We start from the raw sequence: 21,853 nt of genomic DNA, 5'->3' as shown, positions 1-21,853 counted from the left end.
TTTAGCAGGTCCTTGGGCTTCTGAGGGACTCCAAGGGTTGCACTGCTTGTTCTTTTGAGCAGTAGCTGTGTTCAATAGCTGTGGAGGAGATGTGTTGTAATTTTATAATTTTTTAAAATCTCTCTCCCAGGCTGAAACTTGATTGAATTTTAAAAATGATTGCGTTTTTTTAGGATGATGGGCATTTATGCGTTTGTATAGCAGCTAATGTAAACAAAAGAGCAGATCCACACTGCTGCTACCACCTTCCCTCTCTACTGCAGATGTCTGAGCTGCTGCTGCTGCTGCTGGTGAGTGCTACAGGAGGCCGCTCAGCTTCCCTTTGCAGACTGCTCTATCCCCTGATTCTCCAGGAGATACCGTGGCTGTGGCTGCAGATTAGATTTTTCTCTCCCTCCCCCTGCGAGACCTCTGTGTGCTTTGACGTCATGTGTGCTCCTTTCAGTTGCCATAGCAGCCCCATTCCCCAAGCTCTCTGCCTGTCTCCTCTGGTAGGTTCCACAATGGTACAGCCAGCATCACGCTGCACAATGGTTTCCAGGCAGTGAAAGAGCGTGATTCAGCAAGCCACTCTTCCCCCCCCCTCCCCTTTTATTTCATTATTATCAGACATTTTGCCTCCCCTTTTTCTGTTCTCTTCTACCCTCTTCCCCAGGCTTTTATTCAGTTCTTTAAAGGAATACGGTGATTTACCTTGAAACCATCTGCCCGGTTTTTTTTCCCCTTCTTTTTTTTTCCTTTTTTTTCCCTCCCCATTGTTATAAATAGCCCTTTTTTTTTCCTCAGCACTGTTTGGAATGTGATTTTAAAATACCACCTAAAGTCGCAGTTTGGGGAAAAGGTTTCTGGACGAGGAGAATAGCTGGCGAGCAAGGAATGGTAGGTGGCTGATGCTAATATTCTTTGACTAACTGCTTTCGCAGGGTGGGGTGATGAATATTGATTGCTGCTTGAGAAGGAAAAAAAAATATTAAAGCAGGGGAGAGGGGGAGAGAGAGGTTAATGAAGTAAACTGCTAAGCAAAGCAAGAAGGCTGCACCTGTCCATTTTGTGGCCGGAGGAGCATCATTTTCCTGTCTGTGTGCGGGTGGGTACGAGCGGTAATGTTGGGGCGCTGTGGGTGACCGGCGGCCGTGCGAGCAGGGCAGGGGCACGCCGGGCATGGCACTGTGGTGCTGCTGCTTTACCAGCTGGCTCCTGTAAACACCGGGGCTTTACTCAGCCTCATCGCCTCTAACGCTGCCTGCGGGCTTTGGGGGGAAGGAGGTGCCTTGGCTTGCACTTCAGGAGAAAGATGAGGGTGCTGTGAGGGGTATATGGTAGTCCATCCGTACACAGCTGTGAAAAATTTGAATGTGGAAAAATAAAGAGACGACAAGGAGCTGGAAGATTCAAAGGACAGAAGTCCTAGCCTTTTGCAGAGTGACTGAATGCAAAAAAAAAAAAAAAGTGTGTATGTGGAAGTGTTTGACGGACCTTGTTGGATGTGGGGGTGGGGGTTGTTTTTAAGAAAGTAGCCTTTAATCATCACTCTTCCACATTACTTGTATTCAAGTGAGCAACTCAACCCACTGGGTTTAACAGAACCACAAGATATTTCAGGAGAAGTGTTTACAGCAAGCTATGGGCCAGTAATTTTGCAAAAGAGAATTAACAATCTGTAGATGCTGCAGTGAAATCAATGTTGCTTTGCAGAGAGATCCTCTGGCAGAAAAAGCTACTGCTATAGGAAGAAATGTTGGTTTTGTTTTTTATAGCAGAGTGACATTATTAGAAATAATAGAAATTTGCCTTGGATAATTAAGTGTTACAGCATTGTTTAATAAGCAGGCTGTGCTCCCAGTGAGCCATGATGGGCATGTTTCACACCATTCGTGTGCTAGGGGATTGTCAGCTTGTTTACATGGGCTCCTTTTGCTGCATAGCTTCCTGATATCCTCAGTGCAACTTTCCCCTCCTCTGATATGTTCACTGTAACTTTCACCAGAGACTTCTACAGGGAAAAAACGACACTATGTGAAAATACAAATTTTGAGGGAAATTATGGCAGGGAGTAGAAATGGATTGGGAGGAAAATGCAAATAAGTATATTGTAACTAATCAGAGGAGTCTGAAATCAGCTTGGTGGAGGACACAGAGGTTGTCCTGCAAGCCCAGCTTTAGGAAAAGAGAAGGGTTAAGACAGAGCAGGCTGGTGCAGGTATGGCACAGGGCTGTTTGTCTTTGCCCATGTGTAACCTATCTTCGGTCCCCATGCCTTGGGGAAAATGGGATGCACCAAACCCCCACTGTTTTAACCTTCTTTCAGTACAGTGCTGTGTAATCACTGGTCAGGAGCACTGGAGCAGTATTTTCTTCTGTGGTCCTCTGGCTGTCTGCTCTCTTCCTGCTAGGAACGGTGGCATAGGAATACCCTTTCAGTTGGCTCAGCTAATGACTTTGTCTTACAGGGATGCGGATGTGAACGACAAAGGTGATTTGACCTCAGCCATTAAACAATATTCTTTTTCCCTGACTCTCAATAAACTGCACTCTTGCTCATAGCTCTCTCCTGCTGTTTCAGAGTATGCATAATTTTTCAGGGTCCTGTTGTAATTAAGGTTTTGTTGAGGAGGGTTAAGATTACAAGGATGTTCCTAAATAGGATAAGGACAGAAATCGCTTACCATGAAAAATAAGTTAACTTAGCTGCTTGTCTGCCTCCTTGGAAAATGTCCTTCTCTTGTTAAAAAGCTCCTTCAGTGCACACACAGGTTTCTATGAGCAGATGACAGGGATGAGTGTTTTCTTGTAGGTTTGGGGTTTTTTTCCCTGCTGTCAGTGGCTGGCATGTTTGCAGCTGTTTTTTAGTGATTTAACATTACTGGATCAATACACCTTCAAATAGTGTTACAGTACCAAATCTGGCTTGGGAGAGCAAAGAGCAAGTTATCAAAATTTCACTGCCATGGTATTGGAGAAGGTCATAAAGTTCATTGTAGTTTACAGTTCATTGCAAGATTCATCCAATTTAAGGGAGGCCTAAAGCAGGCCCGAAGGGGGGTGATTTTAGCATTGCTTTTGCAGACAGCATCATAATTTTCTTAAGACTTGGAAGAGAGAAAAGCTGCATTTAGGGAAAGGCCTCCAGTTTTAAAATTGGCAATCTCTTAAACTGTTGTTCAGTAGATACTACCCAGTTCCTTGGACAATTCCAAATTACAGAAAATATCACCGGCTTGTTGATAAATTTTTAAATCCTAGTAAATTTTTGGGTTTTTTGTCATTTTTGGGGTTTTTGTCACAAGCATTCTACACTGATAGCCCCTCCCATCCAGTGATTACATTTTGAGCTTACAATAATAGCAGTACTAGAAATTATGTCCTGAAAGCCTAGTGATTGCAGAATCACCATACTTGCTGCTCTGTTATGTCATCAGGAGTAAAGGAGAGAGTCTTCGTTGGGCTACAATACTGAATATGTATATATTATATATAATATATATACGGAGATATATATGCACTAATATATGTACTATATTAAATATAATATATATATACTGAATACATAACATATATATATTCAGTGTGTGTGTGTGTGTGCTCCTTTTCTATGATTCTTGCACACTTACTGTTTTGAAGGCTACTTGCAAGGAAAATGAACCCTCATGAAAGGACCACCAGTGATTAAAGTAGAAATCAAAAGCAGTAGAGGGGATGGAATGGAATTTCCTGGCCCCCTCTCCACTGTTTATGAAAGTTACACAGCTCTTCTTGAGCTGCTCTACTGTGTTTTAGCCTGATAGCTGTAGCTTTGTTGGCAAGCTTTAGAACCAGTCTTGGCCAGTTGCTAAAAGAGAAAGGCAGGGAATTCAGATCCCAAAATGTTCCATTCTTATTGGTTTTTTACACAGTGAGATTTTTGGTAGAAGTTTCGGTGTGTGAACTCACTAGTGGTGGTGGTACGTTCTCAGTTTCATTTCTACACGAAGGATGTGAATTCATGAGCTTTAGTGTACCTTAGGATCTTCCTGACTGTGCCTGGAGCACAGGGCAGTGGTTTTTTGCAGCAAGAAAAAGGAAAAGCAACTGTTGTGTTTTCAGGCAGGTTCTGGGCTTTTCTCCCATCTAAGAACAAGACCATGTTGATGACCCTGTGAATGCAGCCTCTTGTTCACATCGCAGCAGTTACATGGGAAATTTGGGATGTGTTAGGACCTGATCTAACACAAATCTTTGGCTGTGTTGGACTCTCTTGGTACTTTTGTGAGGTAATAATCAGTAAAAGTTGGAGGTCCAGAAGAGACTTCCAGTCAAGTCAATAGCTGCTTCACCAGGATTCTACACTAGCAGGTCAATAGCCCAGCAAATTAGGAACTGTAATTTGAGAGTGGGATTTCAGGAGCCTGAGTTGGGCTCTTTTTTGTTATGTAGTTGTTTTCTCATGAGGATTTTTCATTTGCTGTTCTTAGTACAAAGTTTTAGTTCTCAGATACTTGAAAGCGTTTTAGGATACAGGTCAAACCTTATACTTAATCGTAATCACTTTGTTTTGTTCAGTGGTTAGGTACCAGACCACCATGTTTGGTTGTTACTTCTCTTTTTTGTCACATGCTTTGTTATTTGTTTTTAAGAGGGTGATTATTGGATAAACAGCATTAATTCACAGGCCTTTCCTGATGCCCATATGTATCCATATCACACAGTTTTTAAAGCTGTTAATAATGTCACAAGTCAAATTTAATTTCCATCCCCAGGTATTGGTGGCAGGTGACTGTGTCCATATCTCAACTTGTCATAGGTGAAGTTTCTGCTTTTCCTCATTCCAAAGAAAAAATTGATGATCTGGCCTGAGAAAGATAGATAGTATAGAAACAAAAATAATTATTTTAGATCAGTTTTATGTTGGGTTTTTTTTTTTTTAGTACCATCTGTTTCAATTTGAACAGTCTTGAACATGTGCTCTTGAGCACTAAGGCCTTGATTTTTTTTTTTCTCTTTTCTTTTTTACTGGTGGGAGAATAACTGTGACACACTTCTCCCATTTAAACAGCACTTCATTCTGCATTATTTTCTGTCTCCTGCCTTTCTTCTTTGTGTGGAAGAAAGGAAATTCATGGTACAAATACTGCCTGAATGGGATGCATTATGGTATTATCAGAGGAAAATCTAAATTCTTTGTTATATAATGTGCAGATAATGATATTCCAGGTTAGTTTAGTTTTCTGAAATTTTCTGTGTCAATTAGAATTGAAAAATAAACCCCAAATATTTCTTTCTCTTTTTTTTGTGCTTAGGGCTAGTATTAGAAACCTGTACCAACAGCAGGCCAGACTCAAATGTCAGCTATGGCAACCCATGCATGAAGTTGATGCCTTTGAACTATTTCCTATAGATGAGACATAGCACATGCTGTGGTGAGTCAACAATGTATTATCTTATTAAATCATACTTCTTGGCAAAAAAAAAAAGCCAAAAGAGGCTTAATGCCGAAGTGCATGCTGATTTTTTTTCCTTTTTTATTTTTTTCTTTTTGGAGGGGGGAGGCAGGGAAAATTAAAGTTACAACTTGTAGTAATTTTTAGTACACATTAACATAATGCTGTCATCTTATAATGAGTTTTCCAAGTGTATAATTTCTGCATTGCACAGTTATCAGATGGAGCACATTCAGAATGTGGTTTCAGAGGAAGTGTTAATATAGCAAAATAATTTTTAAAAAGACCCTACACATGCAGTGTTCTGAGCACTATTTAAAATGGCAAAATCTGTTTCACTATCGCAAAATCCACAATTTTGGACTGATTTCTGTAACTAATGTTTTCCATCTCTTAGATTTGCTGTGGGGGGAGAGGAAAGGTTGTTTTGTTTCTCTTTGAGATGACTGAAGAAGTCTGGGTAGAGTCATCACAGACTTTTTTTGTCTTATATGTCTTTATTCTTGGACAGGAAAATAGTGAGAACAATGATGAATATCAAATAGTCTTTCAAAAATACTTTGTAGCTTTAACTGTCTTAAGTCTGCTATTAATTTCAATCCATATGTCATACATAATAAGTCATTGTGATTCTGATAGTTTCTTTAGGATGGTTTTGGTGTACCTTTGGGAGATGAAGAATTGTTTTCAGATTTCTCATGTAATCTCAATAGAATTGTCAAAAACTGCAAGTGTTACTCCAGTAAGGTGTAGCTCCAAGACACTGAAATGTTTCTGTAGGGAGATAGAACTCTTGTAGATGTGGCACGTAGGGTGATCAAATGACCCATCAAGGGTGACAAAATGAATGCTCTGGTGACATTTCAGCCTTGATGAAGCTGATCAAAAAGATTTAAACAGGTGTCAGTTAAATGTATTTGACTGCTTTGAAGTGAGATGAGTTGCAGAAAGCAGTGCATATAGAGCACCACTGACAGAATTTGTGTTCTGTTGGAATCTAGAGGGTTTCCCAAGGGGAGGAGACATACCCTGGACATGGACAGTGATTTGTGGCATAAGGAGTCACAGTCTGGATGCTCACATCCTTGACTTGTGGACATTCAATGGAAGCAGTACATTTATGTAGAACTTAATAACCTCTCTTTTTTACTACTATGATATTTTTAACTTCTTATGGCTTTTAGGGCCCATTGTCCTAAGGTAATTCTGGTTAACAAGACAGCCTTCATCTTGGCTTAATGTCTGTGCTTTAGAAACTGTGACACTGAGCCTTTTGCATAAGAATTGGTCTGGGTGCCTTTTGCATTTACAATGAACCCTGAAACCATATTTTTTACAAAAATTAATATTATTTTGCTTTAATTCTGTGTTTAGGAGCCTACAGATAATCTATTAGTTGTAGATAATGAGAACTTTAAATAAGCTGGCAAAAGCAAAGTATGTATGATTTCTGGTAGTTGATGGAGTGGTGCAAATAATGGATTTTGTTAACATGTCCATGATGAATGGTTGCTAAACAGACGTTGCATGAAATTTTTATGGTGTTTTGTACATGTTAATGCAATTAGCTGACAGTCATGGCAGCTCAGTTCCTCTCACCATTAACATTATTAAATTGCTGTGTAAGTAGAAAAATTGTTCTTAAGAAGCTGGCTGATGCTAATCCCCACTCCTGGTGATTTTGCATTTGGTAGTATACGTAGTGCTAATTTTGGAACACAGTGTATGTAGTGCTAATTTTGGAACTGCTGTCTACAAGCAGTTTGACTTGATCATTTGTCCCCCAGGTCACCAAGATGTCTTTATCTTAATGTTGCAGCTATTGATATTTGCTGTTTGATATTTCAAGCATTTACCAGTGGCTCTGTCCAGGTTATTTTCTGAGTTCAGTGCACATCTAAGTCACCCCCCCAGCTCTGTTCTTCTCAATTTAGATTTGAGGGTGGGTAATCAGTGCAAATACCGGGTTTTCAGAAGCAGCATATGAAATGTGTCAAAAGAACTCAGAGATGTCATAGGGAGAGAGTTGCTTGAGAAGTTTCCTCCCAGATGACACAGCATTAATAGGCAAAATTAGTTAAATATGCTTAACAGAATTAAAGACTGTAAAGTCTTGTTGTGAGGCTACAAAAAACATCTGTAGGTGTCTCCAGGCATTTGATGGATTTAAAGCTCTATCTGTAGGAACTAGGCATGCGCTTCTGTAAACGTGTGTAACAAGTGCAAGTGAAATCTGGGGCTTATGCTATCTGTGCAGACTCTCTCCAGTTAATATTGCTCATTAAGACAGCTTGATCATATAGAGTTTTATTTTGCATTCAGCAATATCTGTTGGTGAAAACACAAGCTTTGCAACTGTAGAAATTGTATGTGAAATCAGAAACCACATACAAAAATTAGCATATAATTAGTGAAGTTGAATTAACTGCCGAAGTCTTTTAAAAAAGGTCAGGAAAAGAAGCATTTGGAGAACAAAAGTACCTATCAATATTCATCACAGAAAAGATCAAGCAAGGAAAAACTTGGGATGTTCTGTTTACCAAAAAACTGATGTTAGTGCCGTGGGCAATGGGTGTTTTTTCCAGCTGAGTTAGTAATTTTATAAGAAACCACGTGAGAGAAAGGTTTTGCTACATCTATGCAGAGAAGCAAAGTACCTGCGATAAAGGAATTTGAGGAGTTTTTTAAGTGCTTGAAAAAAACATTTGAGGATCAATTTTGTAGTGTCTTGGCTTGGTATCTTGCTACTACAGTCACATGGTTTTTTGGAATATTGTGTTGGTTCCTCTAATGTTCCTCACAGGTGTTAAGTGCATGAGGAAAAATCAGAGGAACTCAGAGCACAGTTTTCTCTGAGAAACTTGTGTTCTGCTCCTCTGACTAATAGAAAAACCATGTTTATATTAAATTTGCTGCATATGATAAATGTAAAAACTTACTACCTGTTACTGATGATGGCCACGTAATGTGCAACACATTTCCCCTTGGAGGACTCTTGCCTGAGCCTATTTCCAAAAGCTATTTGTCATGTGATCAGCTACACGCAAACAAAGGTTTTCCAGAAGTGAGCTCTAACACACAACGCTTCAGCTGCTCATCTTCTCTACTTTTCAAGGGGGCTGAATTTTTTCCAGAAAGTGCTGGGATCTTCACTTTGGGTTATAGACTTCACTTTGGATTATAGAACCACTTGATCACCTTTTATTTCAATAAAGCTCGCTGGAGATGCTCATAAAGGGAATTTTCCTGCCTTTGCTTTTTTTTTTTGGGGTTTTTTTGGTTTTTTTTTGTTTTGTTTTGTTGTTGTTGATTCTTTTTTTCCTTTATATGGATTTTCTTTTTTGTGTCCTCAGGATATTGTTTTGCAGAGTATTTTCACTGCCCTTTAAACTCAGATAATGTTATGTGGGTTTATACTATAGCTCTTATTCTGATTCATATCCCTTCTCCCTCCATCCTTGGTTTGTCTTTAGTTATTCCTACAGCCCCTAAGATTAGTATTTTAATTAAATTACATTGAAATATAGCATTGTCAACTCATGCAGTATTTGGGGTTTTTTAATGCCCTGGGCTAAGTATCACATACATGTGAGAAACTCTGAGCTTTCCTTTAGCAAAATGTAGGCTTTTTGTTTATATTACTGAAAAAAATTGAAGCTTGAGTATGTGAAAGAGTGAGGCTTCAGAAATGTACAGCCCTCCCACCAAGATTATTCCCTAGTGGCATATTGGAATTTTGAGATCATATAACATGAGTCTTAGATGTTTGGGACAGATAGTCTTAAAAAAATATTTTTTATTTATTTGGAAAGTTAATATTTGCTGCATTTCTAATGCTTGTAAAGACACAGACATACCATATGTTGTACCTATGTCTGTATTCCCCCAGTAGTTGAACTGGCCCAGCAAAGGTCAAGCTATTTGCACATTTAAAAAGCGAAAATAAAATTTATAAAAAAAATTCAAGTACAAATTCAGTCTGTGTTTGAAGGATCTCTAGTTTAGTTTTGCTCTGGAATACTGCTGGACCAAATGCTTTTATTCTGCCACATGTCAGTCTCAGCTTACTGAAAAGGAGTGAGCTTAATTTATGAGCTTAATGCTTTCCTGTGTCTGGCGTGACCTGTGAATATATCCCATGAAATATTTGTGTCTGCTGTATTTTTTGAGTTCCTGGTGGAAAAAATAGCTCTGAACCACCTGCCAGGCTAGTTCAGTATTTGGCAGGCTCCTCTTCCAGCCTTATGGAGAATATCCAGGACTATTGCTGTGGAATATGGGAGTAGAATGTCAGACAAATATCTTCTGAACCTTTGAGTAGTTTTCCAGCGTGATTCTTATGAGCTGTGTTAAAATAATTTTAATAGCCTGCAGAAGAATAAATGGAAATGCCAAATCAATAGCAAAAAACACCCGGAATGCTGCCAGCAGAAAGGTGGAAAAGAGACCAAGACAGCAGTAAATTCAGCTCTGCTAATGGGCAATGCATGCAAACCCATATTTTATAAAGTAGTGGGAAGTATTTTGTGACCACAGGGCGAAAGGTTTTGCCTGCTTCCTCTTCAGGGCTTGTCAGTGTGCTGTGTCTCTGTGCCTATTGCTTTGTGGCCTGTCCTTATCACAAGTGCCTTTCCTTCTCACAGCTTGTCAACAGGAGCAGAAGCCTGAATATACCATGTAGTACTGCCAGCTTTTCCTCTGCTCCTGTGTGTGCTGGAAGGATTGGGCAGCCCTGGCTGTGGGTGAAGGGTGTTGCTCTTGTAGGGAGGAGCACCCACAGTGCCGGCAGCGTCAGCTGCTGCATCCCTGCTCCCTTCCCTGCTCCCTGCACAAGGACTTAGGCGGAGCTGGCTCAAGGCTGCAGTGTGCCAACTGCTGTACAGGCATGAGGTGAGCAGCTTTAAGCTCTTAGGCAGTCATTTCCCAGCTCTAAAAGGGAGTGAAAGAAGCCAAGGGTGTGTAGGGGGTTATCAGTGCAATGCAGCAAGTACAACATTAATGTCATGTTCCTTCTCTCTTAACTATCATTGTTGGGATGCAGAGTGGCAGACAGGTTTGAAAGCACAAAGGCAAAAATGCATGGTGGAAGATTGTCCAAAAGAGTGAGGTTATCCAGAGGTCATTCCAACTCATTGTACATCCCCAGCCTCATGTACAGCACTTGGTATCCTTCCTGCATTGGATGCAGACTGAAGGTTGGCAGGAAGAGAGTGAGCACTGCAGGCACGGTGCAGTACTTGTGCATTCTTAATGTGTTCAAATCCCAGGTAGAATTAATAGGAGCAATTCACCAGTGAGGAGTTTGAGAAGGTGTAATTATTAAATAGGAATTCCTGAGCTGTTGGATGTTGAATAGCTCTAGATTAGTTTTATAAAAATCAGAGTTCCTGAGGCTTGCAGTTTTTAATCACTTTAAAGAAGAGTAAGAATGAATATAAGAACAGCCAGTAGTCTCACAGGAAAAATCGATCTAGATAAGACATCTGTCCTTAGTGGTCATTAGCTAAATATTTGGAGAAGAAAAGTAAGATCAAGATAAGCAATCACCAATGGTTTTCTTATTGTGTCCTACTGTATTCTGGCAGTCTGACTTTTTTTAGGCATAGTAATTATTTCTTTGTCTTATAAATTCTCTTTCCTAATTCACCATTTTCTGCCCAGTATGTGTTTTATGAGATCTTTTCTAGATATTCAATGTGATGATCAAGTTCTGGTTGCATTGAAAATTCTGGGATATTATTTGTTTTAAAAAGGGATATTGAGCATACATATTACCCCTATTCTGCGGAAAAAAAAATTCTGGTGAACCCACTGTAAAAATGCAGGGGCCTTAAAAATACTATAAATGTATAAAAGCACTCTGATAAGATGTTCTGTTCCTAACAGATATGAAATCATGGCTAAAGTAATATTTAAACAGCAGGCTGTGGAGTAATTTATTTTGTGTATAGCTTTGTGTTTGCATGGTTACTATCCCAAGCTGCTTTATCGAGACCAGTGCAGCAGGTAGAGTAATACAATAGTTTGGGTTGAAGGCACTTTGGAAGGCAGGGCCTTCTTTCTGGGATTAGCTGGGGTTACAGAGACTTTCTGATTTGCTTCCTTACTGCCTTTGTTTAAAAATGCAACTGCAGTTAGGTATCCAGCTAGTGGGGCTGCTTTCCTTGAAGCAGGTGTCAGTGCTCTCCATTCTGGCCTGCCAACACTGCATGAAAGGAGCCATGAATGGGAGGATTTTCTTGATTTATAGGCTGTTAGGATTGAAATAGAGCACACAAGAGAAGGCAGGGTGGAAATAATTACCCTGTGCTTCACAGAGTGGATGTTGTGATGGTTTTTCTTGGTCACACATCAGAACCAGGTAAAATAATGACCTAAAATGGTATCCAAATGTTCCTGTCCTTGTATTCTCAATGCAGTTGTTTCTCTGAGCCTAAGTGGTTACTGCTATGTCTGTGTATCATAATTTTTAACTTCACTTCTTCATACCTAGTTTAAATCAGTATGAACACTATATATGTGATTCACCACCAAAAATTCAGAGACAGTGTTTAAAAATTGACTCGAATTCTTAAAACAGAGACTGGAAGGGCAAGTCAAAAAGAAAATTGCATTTTAATGCTGGTTTTCTTGAAACATAAAATTCTCTCTGAGATGTTCCTGAAAAAGATATGCATAGCTTAATTGTGAATCATAATACTACTTAAATGCCTGCATTAATTTTATGTTAGATTTCAGTCATCAGTGTGTAGATAAATGTTTTGTGGCATATTATGAATGCTTGATTTGCTGTTGTACTTAAAATTAATTTTTTTTATCTGCCAAGCTGTGCAAAGAGAATCCCATGGATGTTTTCCATGACACAATACTATCAAAAAATACTCACATAGTTTTACAAACAGCAATGATCTACAAACTCTTTCATTAAGTGTTTCGAAGGTGATATATCGAGACCTCAATGTCACAAACCAGTAGTGCAATTCTCTGCTTTTCTTTTGAGAATTTGGAAAAAATAAAGACAAGGATATCTGCTTGGTTTTGGCTTCTTTGGGCAGATGTGGCAGTTGTTGGTTGAGGTTCCATGTGTGGCTCTGTACACAGAGCATGAAGCTCAAACTGTCACATGGGAAGCAGTGCTGTCAGAACTGAAGTATTCAAAAGCCTTCAGTGAAACCTTCAGGCTTTGAACTGGTTTATTTTGATTTTCTGGGCTTGTGGGCCACCTTCACATCTCATTGTTAAGGTTTACTCAGAAAACAAAAGAGATGTAAAACCAAGCAGAACTTGGTGGGGTCATGGAAACAATGTGAAGGTTGATTCTGGTGGAGGGAGATGCTGCTTTAATAGGCTGAAGGCAATAGGGGCAGTTTTTAAAACAACAAAAAGAATTATACATAAAATGACTCTACCTAGAGACCCTTAATCAAACTGTAGCCCCTTGTATGTTACAATGATTTTTATTGGGTTCTAAGTATAAAAGAGAGGACAACATTTAATGTATTCTAAGTCTTATGTCAGGATTTGACTGCCAGCAACAAAATCCAATGTAATGGTCATTACTAAAATGAATTTGACCTCTGACCTCACACCTGGAAATATTGCAAGGAAACTTTGTACTGCTCAATGATCAAATTTTAATCATCTGCAAGCACACATCAGTTCAATTAGCAGGCCTACTCCTCTCTGGGGAGACTTTGCCTGGAGTACTGCACCCAGCTCAGTACATGTCAGACATGGGCCTGTCAGGGCAGGCCCAGAGAAGGGCCAAAAAGATGATCAGGAGGCTGGAGCACTTCTCTTAGGAAAGGCTGAGATACTGGTGCTTCAGCCTGGAGAAAGAAGGCTCCAAGGGAGGAGCCTTCCAGTACTGAAAAGGGACTTCTAGGAAAGATGTGGATGCTTTATAGTAGGGGCAACAGGACAAGGGGTAATGGTTTTCAGGTGAAGGAGGGTCAATTTAGAGCAGATACTAAACAGATTGTCTAGAGGTGATAGATGCCCTATTCCTGGAAACATTCAGGATCAGTCTGGATGGGGGTCTGAGCAACATGATCTGGTTGAAGATGTCCTTGCTTACTGCAGTGGACTGGACTAGATGACCTTTCAGAGGTCCCTTCCAATCAAAAAGAAAATAAAAGCTTGCTCAGTAGATAAACCAATAGCCCTGCAGTGGCCTGGTGCTATTTCACAGTGGCTGTCCTCATTGAGCAGCCTGACCTAGCCCTGCCCACATCCTCGCTTCCCCACTGATGCCTCATACAGACTTTGGGGTCATCAAGCCTCAGTTTTTTCCTACCCATCCTGCTGGATTACAAAGCCCAATTGCTTTGATCTTGTAATGTGAACCACTTCTGTCCCACCACCTACTCCATTTCTTGCTGCTCTAGATAAACACTGCTTCTTTTTTCTTTTTTGCTTTGCACTGTGTTAAAATACATGTCATCTTCACAACTAACATGGTTCTCTGCATGCTGGATCTTTCTGCAGAGGTCAGCAGAACTCTCTTTTGGATTTCATTCAGAACTTTTGGAGGGATGTAAAGAAGGAAGCTTGCTCTTTTTACTTCATCCATCAGGATTGCCAGTATTTTGCTTTAGAACCTGCTTGTAATAAAACCAGGTTCCAGAATCAAGTTCTTCTTATTTCTGCACCTTACTGACAAAACCATTGTACCTCCTTTGCATCCTGTTTTCAGTTTTCTTTTCAGTGTCCAGTCTTCTTCAGCTGTGTTGCTTTGCAGTTGCATCTTTTGCAGTTTCTGTGTTAGAAACTGTCCTTGAAAAGGTTTAGTGGGTGTTTCCCAAACTAAATGCTCAAAGTAATACTGTATGGAATGCCCAGAAGAGCAACTGTGTGGTTTTGGGTTAGATCTGCAGGCTGGTTTTGTTTCTAGTACAGCTCAGGGAGGTGAGTTAATATGATGTAAAAAACTTGAAAGAGGGTTACATGATGTCTTCAAAACAATACCATAAAAATTCAACTTCAAAAGAAAAATTCAGCCTAAACATATAGAGCAAATTCAGACAAGCAAGTCTGTACCTGGAAAAGCTTGGTTGTGATGAGATTGTTTATTGGCCATGCTGGAAAGGAAATAGATTTCCTTGTTTGGGTTGTTCCTTTATTCAATCAGTAAATCCAGACCAGAAATCAGTGGCTGTTTGAGTTATTTCACTGGGCACCTTGTCTCTGGATGGGGAAGGGGGAGAACAGACAGCAAAAAAGCAGTATACCTATGTTGTGCAGGATTTATCTTGCTGATTTTTTTTTCCCCTGTGTGAGGCACTTGCTTTTGACACTTCAAATTTATGTTATTTATTTTCGATCCTTATGTTCTACTGCAGAGCTTCCACTTGGAGCTGAGAGTTATCTGAGGGAGAGAGTGCTATGAATGCCTTCTGTTTTTCTGTGAGAAGAATGTTCCTGTCCTCCAGAAATTCTGTGTTGGAGCAATGAGCTGCAGTTTGGAAGGACTGTGTATCACTGCTCTGAAGGACAAGCATATGTAAAGATAACTGGCTCAGCGGCCAGATAGAGGCAGAATGGGGATAGATGCAGCAAAATAGAGGCAGAATGAGTTTTAAACAAAGGAAGACTTATGTTTAACTGTGTCATTATGTTGGATTTATATCTGTTACATCATTGCACTTAATGAGCACATGAGGAGCTTTGTGATGTTGAATATACCTCAACCTACGGAGAGCTTTTTTCATGTTTATTTCACCTCCATCTGATATTGTTTACAGTAACTTTAATGAATATATAACTAACCATAAACCCTAAAATGTTAATCTATATTCATGGTGAATAGTATTAGAGTATCTCTTGGTACATTTCATGGTTTTACATTAATAAAACTTTCTGCTTTTTATTACCATGCAGGAAAATAAAGCATGGTGTCAAGAGAGATTTAAGCCAGTATTCCATCTCCAATACTGTGTTATTCTGCAGATGGATAACATGAAATTCATGCAGAGAATCACTTTGTTCCTATAGTAAAAAGAAATATTGGGGCTCAAAGCTTCTGCTAGGCTAGTAAGTCATCACAATAAATAAGATTTTCATTGTAGATTTGGTATTATGAGTTTATGTAAAATACTGCTTTTTAGTAAGTGATGTATTCATTTTCATTCACTTAGGGTGAGGCCCAAAATACATCTGCCTCTTTATCAAAAAGAGCAGATGTTGCCATTAAATTGCTCAAATTTACCATCAGAAAATGGTATTGTACTTCTGTTTTGGCACTTAGTCTTTATACTCAGTTATTTTTTTCTGTGTTCAATATCAGTCATTTAGTGATGGCTTCCATATAACACATATAATGGTGAATGCGGGTGGAAACCTTCAATTCTGGGATTTATTGCAATTTTTTTTGTAAGATATAAAATGCTGTAAATTTATGGAATACAAAGCTATTTCCTCAGGATGCAGAACTTGGCTCCTTTGTGCATGTGGTATTTTGTGCTATTTTCAGTGCTATAGAATTTTATGGCTTAATTGTCTAGCAAAGTGCATCATCAGCATTGCACATTTGCATTGGCATGTCAGTCTTGTTTTTTTAAATAAATAGAATATGTAGTAAATCATAACTGGCTTTTCAGAATTAAAATTAGGTCAGTGAATGAATTGATTTGTCCTTGCTTATGGTAAGTGTGTTTGTTTGCAGAGTACCATGCTTGCTGTTGAGATGTGTTGTAACTGAAGGAGTAAAAAACAAGGAGAGGAAAAAGTGAGGATGGTGTGGGACAAAGACAAAGGACAGCAACTTTGACACAGTTGTTCTTGAAGCCCAGGTTTGGATGCTGTACGTGACATCCTGCAGTATTTTTGCAGGAGACTTTCACACAGTCACTGTGGGTTTGTTAAACATTCAGTAAGTCCAGTTGACAAGTGTGCTATGCTTGCAGAACCTGCAGCCCAGAAATATGGAGGACAATGCAAAGGGTGTTTGCATAAGAGGGCAGAAAAAGCCTGGTGCTAAAATGACATCGAGCCTTTGTCATTGAAGTTGGTTGGTAGGACAAGCAAGTGTCATGGGAAAAATGTGCCGAGGGAACAAGTGCAATTAGTTACCAGCATTTGAATTATTCATCCAAATTAGGACTTCAATCTGTTAATGAAGTTAAGAGTAGGAAAATACAAGCAAGTGTCTGATTCTGGGGGTAGCTCCAGATTGGAAAAACTTTTGCCTTCAGCTAAGTTGTCTCAAAGACGGGAAGTTGTTTTAAGGACACCATGGCTGCATGCAGCAGGGAAGACCCAGCAAACCAGTAGAAAACCTTGTGGCTTTCTGAATTAATGGTGGCTGAAATACCATTAAGGGGAGGGGACAAGCCACAGGCACAGGGAGAACCAGGCACAGGCTGGTCCTTAACTGTGAGATTTCCTGGTCACTTCAGTAGCAGCAGTCTGCTGTAGCTCTGTGACTCTGTTTGTGTTCTCTGGTCCATCCAAGGCCTGTCGGTACTGAGACTTTACTGTTGCAACTATTCTTATTTTCTCTTTGTCTAGAAGGCATCAAATAGGCTTTCTATCAAATAATTTTGGTGTATTTGCTCTCTCTTTTCTCCTTTTCCCTCTCTCATCTTGTGCTTGGTGGAGGCTGTTGGGAGTGGCACGTGAGGTGATGCTCCAGGAGTGCTGCAGTGGGGAGAGAACAGTGGTGGCACTCCTTCTTCCAGGCAAGATCCAGCCACACATGATGGCCACAGCTGACTGAAGTCTCTTGATTTTACTGACAGTTTTCTTACTGGCAGTTTTCAACTGGAATTCTGGAGAGAGAGCTGCTTCCTTTAAGACTTGTTTTTTTAACCTTACGGAATTTAATTTAGATTAAGTAGTCCTGTTGATGATCACTTCTGCTCAAATTGTGTTTGTTGATACAGACATTTGGTTTGGGTCAATATTGGACAACATTAGACAAAAATGGATTCCTCTCTTCATCTGAAGTCTTGGCTTTCACTGGATATTCATTTTGGAGTTGTTTTTGTTTTGTTGGGGATTTCTTGTTGTCTTGTTTTGTTTTTTGTTGTTGTTGCTTCACACAGCACCTACCCACACACCCCTCCCCAGCAGGAAGTATCTTTTTCTTTTTGTGACCATGGAAAACTACCATTGCATTCCCAGACACAGCAGTTCTGGGCAGGGAGCAGTACAAGCCCCCAGCTCTAGAGGAGCTTTTTTAAAGGCACTTCATTTTAGCATCAAATACTTATCCTCTTTTTGAAAACTTTATGAGCAGTGCCTTATCTAAACAGATTTTTTTTTTGTTTATTTGCCTCTTCTGGTAAGCCTCTGAAGTATAAATTGGTGACAGGGTTGGAGGAAATGGAGTGAGTTATTTTCTTTCTGTTTATTGTCTGGAAATGATCCCGGAGTTCTGCCTTTATTTGTATACATTGTGTAAGTGTCAGAGCTTAAGCTCACAGAACACATTTGCAGAAGATTTGGGAGTGAAGTGATATTTGTTTTGACAAATGCATTATGGCAGGTAAAAGCAAATTATTTTGCTCAATTCTTTCTGTACAATAATTGTGTAATCCTCAGTGTTATGTACTTTTATGAGTCCTGAGTTGTCTTCTAAGCAAGCCACTTAAAGGATTTTGTATTGTGGTTTGATTAAAGGAAGAACTGTGTTCTCTAGGATTTGCAAATTTGTGAAAGAATCTTACTGCAAAATTGACGTTATCTTGGTAACTTGGTGACTTGATCTTCATAAAACCATAGAATGGTTTGGGACCTTAATGATCATCCAGTTCCAAGCCTCCCTGCCATGGGCAGGGACACCTTCCATTAGACCAGGTTGCTCAGGGGCCCTGTTCAGCCTGGGACTTCCAGGAATGGGACATCCACAAATTCTCTGGGCAGCCTGTGCCAGTCCCTCACCCTCACAAGAAAGAATTTGTTCCTGATATCTAATCTAAACCTACCTTCTTCAGTTTAAGGCAACTTCCTCTTGTTCTGTCACTATACCCCCATGTAAAAAGGTTATATACTCCAGTTCCAAAGGGCTCCAACTTTCTTGTAGCCCCTTTAGGCACAGAATGCTCCAGGGAGCCTCCCCTTCTCCAGGCTGAAAATACCCAACTCTCTTCCTGCCTTTGAAGGAGAGGTAATTTAGCCTGTTTTTCAGGTTAGAGATTGTACCAGTGACAATCATATGTGTAGTTTATTTTAGTATATAGCAAACAGAATGGGTTTGTATGGAGGCTATTTTTATTTTTTTAATTTGGCTTCTAGTGATGACAGATCACCAAATATGTTACTAGGTATTGTTTCTTGATTGATTCGACACTAAATTTAATTTGCATGTTGCCTCTTCTTAGCTGCAATATGGAAAACAAATGTAGGATTTAGAGAAGAGGGGATTAGTGATAGCAAGATGCATATAAAATCATCTCACACTGTTTTAAGAGTGAGCAATTGCTGGCTTGCAATTCAGAATTCATTTTTCTAATACGCTTATGTTAACAGTTTTATAATTAAGCTTCACTTAAAATTATAATAATAATTTCCTTTTCCATTCAAGCATAACAAAGCACTTAAACAAGCATTAATAAGCCTCATATCATCTTTGAAAAATAAGTATTATTGCCCCTATTTTATAGTTGGGTAAACATAATTGAGGGTAAGTGATTTAGTGTGAAGTGACAAATCCTGAAAAGGGCACCTCCTGGATACCCTTTCAGTTCGGTGAACCTCAGTGTTAAAGTGCAGATATCAGGCTAGATCCTTGAGTATTGAGGCTTAGTAACAAAAACCAACCTCAACAATGCTTGGTGTAGATGGAAAACTGTGTAAATAACGTGCATTGTGGTAGAAAATGTGGCTCTGAGATTCTGGTGGGAAAAGACATGTCTGTGGTGCATCACCCTGGGCAAGGGTGGAGATCTCTGTGCTCTCTGCTGCTGTGGAGATGAGGAGCCAGGAGCACATCCTGGGGTGGGTGACCACAAAAGCAATCCATGAGCATCCTCCGAGCAAAGCATTGTGGTCAATCTCTTATTTCACAGCTCACTTGTTCAAACATGAAGACCCTGAATCTTGGCTGGGTTATAGGACTTTGATCATCCCTTGACAAAATGCCCAGCCCAAGCTGGATTTGAAGGACCTTGTGTGTTACCTCAGTTCTTTGAAGTTTGTCCAGTATCTTCCAAGCAAAGACTTTGTATGTAACCTCTTGATAATGTGTAACAAACAGAAAAAGAAAGCAGTCTAAGGTCAGTTGCATGTTCACATAGGGAAAACTTTCCTTTCTTTTGGGAAGCTGATTGGTGGGAGATTGTCAAGGTGCATTTAATGAATAAAAAAAGCTAATAAACTAAAATTAGACTGAATTAAAGCTGACTTTGCTGCTACTTCCAGAAATATATCCTTACCCGCACCACAGCAGGAAATGCAGACTAACTAATTACAGATCCCTCAATGGAAGGCATACCACAGCAGGCTAGGAATAGAAAACCTTCCTTCAGAAAAAAAAAAAAAAAAATAGAAGCAAACCATCATAAATAGTGATGAAGCCACCTGGAAATTAAAAGCCCACCTTTTGGAGAGATGGAGAATTTCAGTGTGGCCAAAGACTGCTGTTGGCTTCTAATTTAAATTACACTCTACTGTTGCTTACTGATTTTTTTTCAGAAATATCATCACTGTACCTATGCAGCATGTGTAAAGTTCACAAATACAGAAGTTAATGTCATTTGCATTGATCAACAGCTTACATCCATTACTGTGTTTGAAAATTCCATATGTATATAACAATGCCTATACATTGTATAGCATATAGACATCTGTCTATTGTAAATTCAATATTACAAATTTATAAGCAAAACATTTTGATATGACTGAAAAATCTTTTTCTTTCTATTTCCTGAGAGGTAATTGAGATATGAGGACATAAGGTGTTTCTGACAAGTATTTAACCTTGGTGCATATTAGAAGTTCAAGTACTTACCATATCTAAACAGTATTTGTCCTTAAATTAATTATTAAATAGAAGTTACATTCATGAATATTGATACCCACAGATTAAAGGGGCAATGAGTCACTTGGCACCTGACTCACTACTACAGAAGGAGCAAAAATTGAAGTAGTGCTGTCTCTTGGGTAATTTTTAGGAGTGAAAAACAATTATAAGGAAGTTTTATTTCCTAATAGAAAAGAATATAATTCTTTTGCTGTCTTGTTGGTGTTAGTAATAGACTAGAAGTAAACCTTGTCTGTCTCTAGGAGGTCTTATAAGGAACCAAATAACCAATGTAATCAGGATACTAGAGTCAAAATGGAAGAAAATAAGAATTTGGGGTACTCCTCTGTATTAGCCTGCAGTTAGTTTTGTTTAACCTTGATTTGAGATGGAACAGCACTCACTGAATACTGAATTTTTGTTATGAAAAATAGTATTCAGCTGCATTCGGTCATTTTTGGATGCTTTATTGTTACCATCAACAGCATTTCTGGATGCAGTATTACCCACAGGACTGAAAAAGAGAGAGTTCTTTTCCAGGATAATTGTATGCATAACTTAATTTTAAGCAACTGAAGCATCCTAACACATGTGACTTTAAGCAGTTGAATGGTGTCTCAATCAGACTATCCAGGTATCTAAAATTATGCACAGCACTAACAACATTGCTGCATTATATTTGAATGCAGAAAACAGAATTGCAACACAGCAGAAGCAAAGCTTCCACAGGCAGAAGTCAGTTTTGTCTCCAGTGTAAGTCTTTGACAACCTCCCACAAGCACAGTTGCATGTACATCACAGTTTTTTATTCAACCCCAGCAATACCAGCAGGTTTATTGGCTAAAATTGATAGACTTTCTCACTGCCACTGCAGTTAGACCAAGAGTGAAATAAAAGGCATGAGGCTGAAACAGAGCTCTCATTATTAGGTACCAGACAGCTATAATCCCATCTGTGGAGATGTACAGCCAGCATCTGGGTCATGTGAAATACTCCCTCCTTCCAACCAGAAGCCCTCTAATGATTATTCATGATTAATTTTAAAGCAAGCTCTGCAATATATTAAGTGAGTGTATTCTCATATTTAGAATCCCTCCCACTGAACAGCATTTCAAGCAGCTATTATTATAACAGTCCTGACAACTCCCTGATTAATCCTCATCCATGTGTGTCAGATATTATTAACACTTAACTAGTCAAAGCTCAATCTCTATTACTCCTTGAGCCTGTTTCTTCATGCAGAGCCTGAGTGGAGCTGTCACACGTGTCACCCTGTCAAGCCAGGATGCATGACCTGTTCCCACTTGTTAATTTGTTTACTGACATGTCTTGTATAAAATGCCTCTCTAAAGATGGTGGTGGCAGTTCTAACCACTGGTGCACATGTCCGTGGTGGTGGCTGCTGTCCTTTGAGGATAAATAAGTATGCTGTAGGTATGGCACACAGTGTCAGCTGCTTGCCATGCATGCTGTG

At 39.4% G+C, this 21,853-nt stretch overlaps 1 protein-coding gene across 4 annotated transcripts in view; it reads left to right on the top strand.

Moving 5' to 3' along the window:
* Positions 1 to 240: 240 nt before the first annotated feature.
* The window catches only part of MAPK10 (mitogen-activated protein kinase 10), a 147,290-nt gene continuing 125,677 nt past the window's right edge, over positions 241 to 21,853 (top strand). For 2 of the 4 annotated variants that reach the window (XM_066547997.1, XM_066547999.1), the window contains exons 1-2: positions 511 to 879; positions 5,277 to 5,396. In XM_066547997.1, coding sequence (XP_066404094.1) covers positions 5,389 to 5,396 — 8 coding nt within the window. In that variant the 5' untranslated portion in view covers positions 511 to 879; positions 5,277 to 5,388. Of the gene's footprint in view, positions 291 to 510; positions 880 to 5,276; positions 5,397 to 21,853 lie in introns of those variants that run through there. The other 2 variants (XM_066547998.1, XM_066548000.1) reach the window with 2 other exon arrangements.

This window comes from Molothrus aeneus, chromosome 4 (genome assembly GCF_037042795.1).
Source record: "Molothrus aeneus isolate 106 chromosome 4, BPBGC_Maene_1.0, whole genome shotgun sequence".
Lineage (NCBI taxonomy): Eukaryota > Metazoa > Chordata > Aves > Passeriformes > Icteridae > Molothrus > Molothrus aeneus.
This window is presented reverse-complemented; position numbering and strand designations above follow the sequence as displayed.